Source organism: Marmota monax, unplaced genomic scaffold (genome assembly GCF_021218885.2).
Source record: "Marmota monax isolate L192 unplaced genomic scaffold, Marmota_monax_Labrador192_F-V1.1 WCK01_AAM20220418_F8-fsc00130, whole genome shotgun sequence".
Taxonomy (NCBI): domain Eukaryota; kingdom Metazoa; phylum Chordata; class Mammalia; order Rodentia; family Sciuridae; genus Marmota; species Marmota monax.
The window spans coordinates 624,890-637,790 of NW_026693244.1; the positions used below are offsets into that span (position 1 = coordinate 624,890).

The 12,901-nt window shown below is 32.5% G+C and overlaps 1 protein-coding gene across 3 annotated transcripts in view; it reads left to right on the plus strand.

Annotated features, from left to right (window-relative positions):
• Rnf180 (ring finger protein 180) overlaps positions 1–9,850 on the plus strand; it is a 217,670-nt gene extending 207,820 nt beyond the window's left edge. For all 3 annotated transcript variants that reach the window (XM_058583066.1, XM_046456113.2, XM_058583067.1), the window contains one exon: positions 8,845–9,850. In XM_058583066.1, coding sequence (XP_058439049.1) covers positions 8,845–9,044 — 200 coding nt within the window. In that variant the 3' untranslated portion in view covers positions 9,045–9,850. The remainder of the gene's footprint in view (positions 1–8,844) is intronic.
• The last annotated feature ends 3,051 nt before the right edge of the window (positions 9,851–12,901 follow it).

The following is a 12,901-nucleotide window of genomic DNA, read 5'->3' on the forward strand; positions in this document are numbered from 1 at the left end:
ATGCTTACATGATTAAAATGTCAAGCTTCTATATATATTTTGCCCAACAAAAGTATTTTTTTAAAAAAAAACATTGTATTTCTCACCTGATTATAGAATCAAAACATTTTTAAACTTGATAATTTAGCCTCACACTTTATAAACTATATTGAAATTTAAGTGGGTATTCTAGAGTTAAAAGTAATCTGTTATAAATCTTAAATTTTTCAGTATGAAAGGTTAATTTTTACAGGGTTAATACATTTGATTCTGGGGGCCTAAAGACATAGAAGATGAAGTTGACATTTAAAATCTATTTGCTAACTTTTCAACTATATTAACACAGCAACTCTATACCTATTTGTGTCTATAAATATATCACTCCACCCCTGCTAAGACCTACTTATGTCAATCAAGTTTTGACACAACAAAATTCTTATGTAATATGAATAATACAGAAGAGTAAAATACTGTGCTTTTAAAACTTTTGTCTGTCCCAGCACACATGAATAAGAGGCTATGTCTCCTTTTTAATACTGATTTTAGGGCTCTCAGAATTAAGCTGTAAAGGATGTTTTTTACAGAATTACAAAATATCTTTCCCATTTATGAATCATAATATTCCATTTCTGATAAAAATACATTGCAAAGGCTTGATTTGGGATATGCCAGTTACTACTTATATTATCTTAAAGTCCATGCTTATATGCAGGCATTATCCATCCACCCAACAAATACATTGAGTATTCACTGAAAGCACAGGGCAAGCTGCAGAAGTAGCAAAAAATTAGTGAAATAACTTGTTAATAGTCTGTCTCTGAGAATAGATTCAAAATAAGAAATCCCACTTGGTGGTCTTTAGTAAAGATAAATTTGTTCCATATGCATAGAAAAAACATCATAGCCTCCCCCCCCCTAAAATATGAGAGAAATCCTTCTGAGACAAAATTCTTTTTATAAAATAAAATTTAAGATGAAACAGAAGTAACTTTTTGGTTCTGAAATGCTCGTAATTTTTTTATGTTCTTTCTAAACCTGATAGCAACTTAAGAGATTTTCTTCACAGATTTTTCTTGCTCTTTGATTTCACTACAATTAATTTTTCCAGAGGGTTTTTTTTTCAGTCATGTGAGAAACCAAGCAGATTCAACTTCCTTTTTTGTCACCCTTTACTTGAGTTGATTTATAAGTTACTTTATTATTTTCAGCCAGAATTTATAGTAACATTGAAATAATTTTACCTGAACCAATAGATGCTCTGCTCCATATCATTCTAAACTTTTGGGATGCAAAGAGCACCCTTTTTCCAGTACATTTCTGGTTGTTGTGGTAGAAGAAGGACCCCTGCAGCATCTTAAACCGATAAATGTTTCTACACATTAATGACACGAATTATTCATTAGACAGTAATTTTCATTGGTCATGCCTAATTTCCAAGTAGAAGGGAAGTACAAGTAAACCACATACTTAGACTAGAATATTTGTGAAGAGCCTTCAGTATATCAAACCTATGAAATTTTTTAGTTCAATTCATTTGGAAAAATGGATATACTGAATAATATTGTATAAAATTTACCAAAAATGACTCAAGAACTAGAATACATGAGTAAACCTCAACAACTCTTAAAGATATCAACTGGTATTAAAATCTGCCTCTATGCCTGAAAAGACTATATAATATAGGCCCAAATGGTTTTACAGGACTAGGGATTAGTTCAGAGGTAAAGCATTTGTCTAGCATTTGTGAGGCTCTGGGTTTAATCCCCAGTACCAAAAACAAACAAACAAAAAATAGTTTTTCAGGTTAAATTTTCCAAACCTCCTATGATTCTATTTTTATGCAAACTATTTCAGAAACTATAGATATCATAAGGTTACCAATATCAAAAACTGCTAAATGTCAGAAATTTTATCCCATTTGGAAGTAATTCAGGCAGTTTCATGTGTACTGGCAGAAAACACAAGACTCATGAGTCAGAGACAAAATGCATTTTCATCACTCACAGCATTAGCCAAACTGGCAGCATTTGTAATAGGTAGAACTCCATTTCCCACAGGGTATCAAAAATAGGACTGGATTATATCTATACATGATGTGGTGAGTTACATCAGAGAACTCTGAGCTTACAAAACTCAAATCTTTTATGACAGGCATTAAATGTACTATGTTCCAAAACAATGCACAAACCTGCCCTGTGTTACAAAGGGAGATCATTTATTTTCTGTTTGCTATATAAATACTTTTGAAAAGACAGTCTAGGACAAAGGCAGTTAGTACCTGCTTGTAAGATGTATGGAGACACACACACACATCCATGGGGAATTGTTACCTAACATGTTTTATGAATCCAATAAAAAATATTATAGGCTAATCTTCCTTTTATACATGCATAAAACCCCGTGTAGAATATAACAGGCTGAGTCTATCAATGTATAGATGTCAATGTGTCCATATAGACTTTGTCTAGGAATGAAGGAATGATGAAACATGGGAAAATATCATTTTAATAGACTTTTTAAAAAATTATCCAACATCAGAAAAATCTAGTTGAATTCATCACATTAACAGATTAAAGAAAGAAACATATGAACGAACATCTTGATAGATAGAAATTATTTTGACTTTGATAATGAGTATGTAGCATATTGGCATTAGAATCTAAACCTTTACATTCCTTGAAAAGTATAATTTTCACTACAATATGTTTTTCCCACTAGAATATATGTCATAAAAAATAAGACAGGGCAAAAAATAAATTAAGAATGAGGTATGTATCTTTACTTTAAAATAGAATAGTTTAAACAGACTAAAAATATTAGGTGCTTTTTAAACCTGGTCTTAAAACAGAGAAATTATCAGCTTATGACAAATAGGAGGTTATATGAAGTCTAGAGAAGTGAATTCCTTGTACAGAAACTTCTCACTTCACTGACTCTAGTATACATATTTTTCTGGGATAACATGTTTGTAGATATTAAAATACATATAATGACTCTTGTTATAATAGTATTAGGTATACTGTCTCCTAGACCATGATTTTAAGTGGGGGTAAAAATTTGTTCTTGGGAGACCAGAAAACAAACAAACAAAAAACAGACCAAAAAACAACCTTAGATATAACAGTCGTTTGTGGCCCCCAGAAACTCAAGCCTACCAAGCAAAATCCTTTCTCTACTATTTATTTCTTTTATTGAAAACAAATTAAGTTTATATTAAATTTAATTTAAATTTATTATTTACTTAAAATAATTTAAAATAAATTAAATCTAACTTAATTTATCTCCGTAACCACTGAAACACATACACAACCTTTTTATTTTTTCTTTGAGTAAGTTGCTTAGGGACTCCCTAAGTTGCTGAAGCTGGCCTCAAACTTGTGATCCACCTGCCTCCACCTCCTGAGTCACTGGGGTTACTATCATACATCAACACACCTGGCTAGATTGAGGCTCTTTAAGAAAAATACCAGGTCTAAAAATATCTTTAAGTCTTCATTCACTGAAATATTTAATAAATTCTATAGTTTCAATATATGATATTCTGATATCTATATTTAAAGTTAACAACTTAGAAAAATCAACTCAAGTTTGAAAGAAACAAAAGATACCCATCGTATGAAAAGCAAATATCAGCTATAAAAGGTAGCTTTTTTCTTATAATAAAACTACAGGTAACAATAGTAATTATAGTAAAATAATGAAAATGTAACATTATTAAACATTTAATGTAGATCAGACGTACTTGACATGTATTAATTCATTTCATCCTCATAACAGCCCAATGAATTCAATATTTTCATTATCATTTTATAGTGGAGCCTGTATTTAATCACTGGGGTTGGTACTCTGACCATTTTTCTAATGCTATAATTGATCTGATTCCTACCAAATAACAGTATTTATGATGTGTTTTTCATTTAGTCTGACTTTGAAATGAAATTACTAACATTCCAAGGAATTTATAGCTTTTCAAATCCTAAAACACATTATAAATACCTATTCACTCCATCCTCACCTAAAAAAAATTTAAAGAAATTAATTAGCCAATGATCATTATCCACTTTACCTATAAAAAACCTTTTTGGGGGCTGGGGCTCTGGCCCAGGAGAGAACTCTTGGCTGGCATGCAGGAGGCCCTGGTTTCTATCCCCCATAACTGCTGCACCACCCTCCCAACAAAAATAAAAATAAAAACCTGTTGACTAAACCAGAAAGAGACAACATGTGATGCCAAGACTTCTGGCATCACATCTGGAAATTTTCTAATCAGTGTCATCTTCTGTCCCTCCTCTACCAGGAAAGGAAATTAGCCCTACAAGGACACTTTTACAGTGGAAGTAGTTATGCCAGGATGAGAATAATGGAGCTGCCCTGGGGAAACCAGCATGTATGGTCATCCTATTTATAATGCTTCATCTTTTGTACTTTATCTACTCACAGCTCTACTGCTTTCTGTAACTATACAATTCATATTATTACTCCTATGATCAAAACAGCTGAAATTTTGAATCTGAAGATGCTAAAGCCTATACATAATACCTATGCACAGACAAAAATCATATTTTTATAATAATTTCCAATAACAATGTGACTTTATCTCTAGTCTGTATTAATGAAGAAGCTTTTAAAAAGTATATAAACTACTTTGAGAATATTTGTGTTGACACCTTAGAGAAACATTTAAATATGAGAAAAACTCTCTATATATGTCCTTTCCCCTTTCCTCTTCAAATATTGACTGTAGTTATGAAAACAGTAGTTTGGTAGAAATTCTGTTAGGATTGAAATTCCCTTATCTAGTGCTCTCCCAAATAGAATGTCCAAGGTTAGGTGCAAATCATTTCATTGAAATGTGGAAATATAACATTAAAATTTTTGTGTATATAAATAGAAAAATATAAGTTTCTGTAATATTTGCTGAAGCCTGACACTAACATTCTTACACGTCACCATTGTATGTAATGTTAGCTGAGGAGAAACTGGAAATTAAACAACACAGAAGGACTGACTTCACTAGTTTGCTTATTTTCCACATGTTGCAATACATTGAACTTCATAAATGCCAAGTTAACTGGATTATATTATCTAGTTATAGCTATACTACCAGCACAACAGGATTTAGGCAGAATCATGTAAAGAAATCAGTTTAAAGATAATACTAATAATGTCAGCCAACAAAAGTAAAAAACAAAAATGGTAATTTGGCTCTTTGTAAACTATAAATATTAATAATTAAAAATTAAATCAGTGCAGATAAAGCCTTTGACAAAACTCAGCACCCATTCATGATTAAAAAAAAAAACTATTGAAGAAACTAGGGATAGAAGGAAAGTACCTCAATATCATAAAGGCTATATGCAAAAAAAAAAAACAAAAAAACAAAGCCAACCTTATAGTAGATGGGGAAAAACTGAAAGAATTTCTTTCAAAACCTGTAACATGACAAGGAAATCCACTCTCACCACTCCCCTTTAACATGGTATAGAAATTCTAGCCAGAGCAATTAGGCAAAAGGGATTAAAAATAGGAAAGAAAAAGGTCAAATTATCATTGTTTACAAATGATATGATTCTATACTTATAGATCAAAAAATGCAACTAAAAGACTAGTGGAGCTAATAAACAAATCTAGCTAAGTAGCAGTTACAAAATCAACCTATAAAATTCAGTAACTTCCCCATACACTACAAATGAATCTTCTGAGAAGAAATCAAGCAAACAGTCCCATATACAATATTCTCCAAAAAATCTTTTTAAAACCTAGGAATTAAATCAAGGCAGTGAAAAACCCCTACAATGAGAATGATAGAAATTGAAGACGACACAAAAAAAATGGAAAGACCTCCCATGGTTGTGGATAGGCAGAATTAATATTGTTAAAATGGCCATACTACCAAAAGCAATATACAGATTCAATGAAAGCCCCATCAAAATATCAATGACATTCTTCACAGAACTAGAAAAATAAGTCTTAAAATTCACTTGGAAGAAGAAAATACCCAGAATAGTCAAAGCATTTCTAATTCAAAAAAAAAAAAAAAAAAGGCAGCACAATACCTGACTTCAAATTATACTAGAACTTAGTAACAAAAACTGCTTGGTACTAGCATAAAGAGGGACACAGACTAGTGGTAAAGAATAGAAGACACAGAAACAAACCCACACAGATACAGTCATCTGATCCTTGACAAAGGTGCCAAGAACATACATGGAAGAAAAGACAACTTTTTTAACAAATGGTACTAATTATCTATACCTAAAAGAATGAAACTAGATCCCTATCTCTGACCTTGCACCGAAGTCAATTCAAAGTCCTCAGAATTAGACCAGAAAGTTGGCGATTCACAGAGAAAATGTAGGATCAACACTCCAGCATCTAGACACAGGCAACAACTTTCTCAGTAGGACTCCTAAAACTCAAGAAATAATGCCAAGAGTTAATAATTAGGATGGCACCAAACTTAAAAGCTCTTCACAGTAAACAAGAATGTGAAGAGAAAAACTAGAGAATTCGAGAAAACTCTTTCCTAGCTCCTCTTTAAACAGAGGATTAATATCTGGAATATAAAAGAATTCCAGAAACTTAACACCAAAAAAATAGAAATGACCAACAAATATATGAAAAAATGTTCAGTATCCCCAGAAAGCGGGGAAATACAAATCAAGACTACGCTGAGATTTCATCTGCACTCCAGTCAAAATGCCAGCAGTCAAGAATAAAAATAGTAAATGCTAGAGAAGATATGAGAAAAAAAGGAACAACTTTATACTCTTGGTGGAATTGTAAATTAGTACAACCACTATGGAAATCAGTGTGGAGCTTCCTTAGAAGACTAGAAATGGAACCACCATATGAACCACCACCATCTATATCACTCCTTGGTATTTATCCTAAAGAATTAAAGTCATCATAATATAGTGATACATGCATACCCATGTTTATATCAGCACTATTCATAGTAACCAAACTGTGGATGGAATCAGCCTAGTGTCTATCAAAGACTGAACAGATAAAGAAAATGTGGTTTATAAACGAAATGGAGTTTTATTCATCCATAAAGCAAAATCATATTGGCCAAATTGTATTGTTATATTGTGCGTGTGAATATGAAACAACAGATTCCACTATTATGTACTACTATAATGCACCAATTTTAAAAATATGGGAAAAAACAAATCAAATGTGCTAGGAAGTCAGATAAAAACAATTAGAAATTATCAAAAACCTATTTGAAATTTATATTCTAAAATATCACTAATTTATTTTTATCTCATCCTTTCATGTTTTAAATATACATAATACAAATGAATATAATAAAATTAAACATATATAAGCAGCAAAATGGGAATGTTCTTGATTAAAGAGGTTAGACTTTAACCATACTGATGGCGAGGTGAGTCTGAGTAAGCAGCCTGATGTAGAGCATACCATTTAACATTACTCAATTATTAAAATGGAAGAAACAGAATTTCCTTCCAGCTAAACCCTCATAGAACCTTTACCACCAGATTCATTAGGATATGCCAGAATTATTTTTTTTTCTGCTGTTTATTGTGCTGTCTCATTCTTATACAAATAAACTCAGAAATTCTTAAAAGTGGGCAATAGATAAGAAAAAGGGGTTTACATCACAGCTTTTTCACTGCTGTGATGTAAAGGTCCAACCAGAAAAATGTGGAGGAAGAAAAGTTTGTTTGGGAGCTCATGGTTTCAGAGCTCACATGATGATCAGGAAGCAGAGACTCCACGTGTCAGATACAAATATGTACCTCAAGCCACACCCCAATTCCACCTTCTCCAACCATACCCTACCACTCAGTTACCATTTAATTAATCCCAATCAGGAGATTAATTCAGTGATTGGGTTAAGACTCTCACAGGCCTATCATTTCTCCTCTGAACCTTCTTGCATTGTCTCACATGTGAGCTTCTGGAGGACACCTCACATCCAAACCATAACAAAAGGTTAATAATGAGTTTATCACACAAGAGTGAGATCCTAAATAGAATAAGGAATTTTTAATGTATGTATATTCTTCCAAAATACATTCTATTATCATGTAAAACTAAAAATAAAAAAGAATACATCCTAAAAAATAAAAATAATCAGGTTATTAGTCCCTAGAAAATCGGATTTTGTTTTTTTAAATGCCTTAGATATTTTATGTTGATCAACTAACAAAAACAGCTTACCATTGAGGAAGTTTATACTTGAGCTCTAGATAATTAACATCTAACTACACAGAGGAAAAAAGCCCAACATTTCACAAGATATAACATTTCTCAGAAATTTAAGAAGGGACTATACTTCGATATTTGCATTTTATGTACAAACCAATCTCCTACAGGGACCCTAATATGAAAATTAAAGCTAAATTTCCTTGGAGTTCCATACAACATGTATTTATTCATTCCTAAAACAAAAGACATTTTTCTCATATTTGCTCAAATAACCAGACTGATGTTCTCAAAGTATAAGAACACAGGTGAAGCTGATGATTGGAAGTTAGTTATAGCAGTTGTAATACCTGAAATTCTAAATGTTCTCATGTTAAAATAGTTAATTTGATACACAAATTTTGACATGCTCAGATGGTATAGATGATAAATCTGAGACCTAAAAACATGAATAACTTGACCCAAGTAAATAACAGAACTCAATTAGTCTGCTGTTCCTTCCCTTAACACGCTGATCTGGAAGAGACTTTGGATAATTGCTTGTAATTAAAAAAAACACTGGGAACATAACCTACTACTCATGAATCAAAATATGCTTTGCTCATGGTACTGTGTTCATAATGCAGCTTCCTTTCTGAGCACTTATCTGAATTAAATGAGGTTTAAAATACTTTGTTCATAATCTAGGTTTCCACAGACGGGCAGCTCCAGTTACAAGAAGGCAGTTCCCACATGGTGCACACAGGATGGATTACCTGCACTTTGAGGATGACAGCCGTGGATGGTGGTTTGATATGGATATGGTGATCATCTATATTTATTCAGTGAACTGGGTCATTGGATTCATTGTTTTCTGCTTTCTTTGCTATTTTTTCTTTCCGTTTTAGGAATTGTCATACCTTACTTCAGTGGAACAATCATAAATGTTGTAAACAATAAATGCTTAAACATTTTTAAAATGTGCTTTGAAGTTTTTATAATGTTGCATTATATAAATTGTTGGTGTTTATAGAAGGCTTGAAAATAATGGATTTATTTATTAATGTTTTTCATGTAGCAAACTTCTGTCCAGCACAAAGGAACAATGCACTGTTAATTTCATAGTTCATGGGTTTAGGATTTGGAAGTCTAATTTTACAGTGTCACTTATGTTATTTTGATTGTAAAGACTGATTTTTCCCTCAACTTAAAAATAGTAAAAATGCAAAATGAAATGGTAATCTGGGTAGATAGTATCTTTATTGATAAGATATTTAATCAATGATTTATTCTTAGGTAAATGATATGCATCAAAGATAAACCATATTCTCTGGAAACTAATCTAACAGGGTATATATTCCAGTTTGGTTCCCAATTATCTGTACTTGTGCCCCGTTCTATTACCAAAAAAAAAAAAAAAAAAGCAACCTGACTATACTTTGTACAGACCTAATAATAGCTTCAATATGACATTTTTAATTATTATAAGCAACAGATTAGTAAATACAAGCAAATAATGAGACTTCCCCCACCAATAGATAGTTGGAAAGCCATATTAACACTTCCAATTTCAGGTTGAATCACTTGAAGAAACAAAAAATATTACTGACTTTTAGAAGAGCAATGCATGTCCAAAATGTAATTAATTTAGTGATTTATTTAGGAAATTGTCAAATATATTGTAAATGTGCAATAAAGAGTGACTTTAAAATTTTTTATTGTAATTGATTTAATGTCTGGAACAAAGAATTGTTGGAAATAGACTTATGTATTTTTAGAAAAACTTGACATTTACTTTTATTTGTATTAATATTTATAATTAATTTTTCCTTATTATAAGAAAAAGATATCTGAATTATTCCAATGTGGGAAGGATTTGGGCAGATATCCCAATTTCAAAAATTAAAAAAGCAAAGCAAAAAGGCACTCAAATTTATTCATTTATTCACGTGGTTTTGGAGAAATCTAGGACAAAAGTTTTGATTATGAATTACTAATCCAAAATTCCTATGGTGTGGCATCATATATCTAATAGTTAAATAAGTTAATTTTATGCAAAATATGTGAATCTCTCATGGCATTTCAATACTACCACCATTCAAAATAAAATGAGACACATATGACTTCACCAGTTAAGTTTAAGAGAAGTCAAAATTTGGCCTAATTAATATTGACTGCATTTAAATGTAAGCACTTGACTGATGGTATGTGATGTTCAAAGAAATATGGAAATATGGATGAGTGGAACAGATTTTTATTCTAACTTTTATTCTAATACTATTCTGATTGTGTTTAAAACATCCGTGGAAGAAAATAGTGTACATTAGACATCAAATCTAGAAATCAGACAATTGAATAAAATTTAGAAACAGATAATTTATCTTTACAAATAGATATTTAAAAGCACTAATTTATTACTCAAATATAAGGGAAAATATCAGCCCTTCTAATATATAAAATCAGGATTAAAAAGTTAAAACAAATATGAACAACATTTTAAGAACTTTAAAATAAATTGCAGTGATTTCCTAGGCAAATCCTGGCTTATATGTCATAAAGAGTTTATTTAAAACCCATAATTCAAACTTCTTCCTGTTTTTTTAGTAAAAAAATATTTCTTTTTCCTATTTTTCTTGATTACTTGTTGGCCTTCAAATCTCTATGCAGACTCTATTCAAATACAATAAACCTGAGATGAAACATCTAACAAAACCACATCTAGAGATAGAAAATAAAAATTTCTATGGCATTTCTCCTCACCTTTAATTCTTATTATTGATTATAATTGCAAAAATCAAAAGAGACCTCATTATCACCCTGGGTTATATGAGTAAAATTTGCTTAACATTTATTTCCTTGTTTTCCTCACTTGTACAACTATGCATAAATGCATAATAAAACAGACATTGACAGGATTCTCTTAGGCTCAAATTCAGTTCAAAAAATTAGGGAGCAAATAAAAAAGTTCTTTAAGAAAAGGTTTTTTGCAAAGACTAGTAAACATTTATAGAATGACTCTGGGCAGGTTATTTAACCCCTGTGACTTTCTGTTTCTTCATTTCCAAAAATGGAGAAAAATATTAGTAAAAGCAGGCACTCATAAATGTATATCTTTTTCCTCTCTGTTATCAAAACTAACATTTAAAATGTCTGAATTCTAGATCTAAACCTAGAACCCCATCAAGTAAGAATAAACTGATTACCTTTTTGTTTGTACTCTGGGGATATCTTACTCATAAATGCCATAATTTCTACAAGTCAAACTATTCTGATTACTATTTTTACTGTACTTTTCCATTATGATAAAATGCCCACTTTATCTTTAAATTAAGTGCCACCATTTGACCCCTTAACTCCCAGGATTCCATTGTCTCCACTGTATATAGGTATCTAGTTTAATGGTTTCCAGAAGATGAGTTGACATTCAAACAACATGAAAAAGCAAGGAAATAAACCACTCCAAACAGCCCACAGCACTTCAACAACTGATCCCATTCACACCACAGTGGAGGAAATGTCAGATAAATAATTTAGAAAGTTTCAAGGATATTCAAGATGGCAGATTAGAAGAAAACCACATTTCTAGTTGTTCCATGGCTGGAGTCAAGCAACAGGAGTACTATTTCTCAGGAAGGTGGGTGAAAGGGAATTCACTGAAGTTTAATATTGAATAGTTAGAGTCTCTCATAGACTAAAATTTGGTGCATTGAACAAAGAACAAGAAAGAGTATATTAGAGCAAAGTTGGTTATGGCAGTGGTGAGCTGGCTCACCTCAGACAGGAAGCAATAATAGAAACACAACAGTAAACTTTGACATGGAAAAACCTACAGAACATAAAAGCAGCTTAAATTTAGCTAATCCAGAGATGGCACAGTGAACTGGTGTTTTATAAGTGACAAGCAGGGAGTCATCTTGAGAAGGCCATGTTGCAGCTTGGGAAGCCTGAGAGAGTATAGCAAATATTGTCATATTGTCCTGGCAAGAGCCTACCGTGTGGCCTAGGGTGTACCTTATAGAACCCAAGTGAAACAGGCATAGAGAAGATCAAAAGATATGGAGAGGAGTACAACTCACTTTCCCTTTGAGTTTGGCAGCTCATTTGACCAGCTAAGAGGGTGAGGAAACTCAATGGACAGGCATGATTGTTCTTAGGCATTAAGTCTGAGAAGGCCCTATTCATAGGCAGTGGGATGTATGAGACCTCTGGTGGGTTGGTTTCTCTGTCTCACAAGTATAATTCTCAGGACTTTCTTAAGAACTAGGCTCACAGCACAGATCACCATTTACCTGGCCTAGGAGTTTGTTTATATAATCTCTCCAGAACAGATACCACCCAAAAAAGGCTGTAAGGCCTGACTGGAGTTAAGTTCCATCCCCAGGAACTCCCCACATAGAACTGTGCATTAACCCCAACTTAGAAGTGCATCAATCTGATCTTCCCAGACAGAATTCCAAAGTACTTCCCATTCCATGCTACTGTATACTAATGAGAAGGGAAGTTGAAAACTATTTCAGCCAGCTTCACTTTTAGACCACTCTATCTGGCAGCTCAGTGAGCAACACAAAAAGAGGAAGAATTTAAACCCCAAACTTTGTGTGTGCACTCATGCTCCTCTTCTTCTCATACCCGCCCCCCTCAGTTGGCATAGGCAATCACCATTCATCCTCATTAACAGCTTTGACGACCTCCTCCTCCTCCTCCTCCTCCTCCTCCTCCTCCTCCTCCTCCTCCTCCTCCCCATACTAATTAGCTCATGGTACAT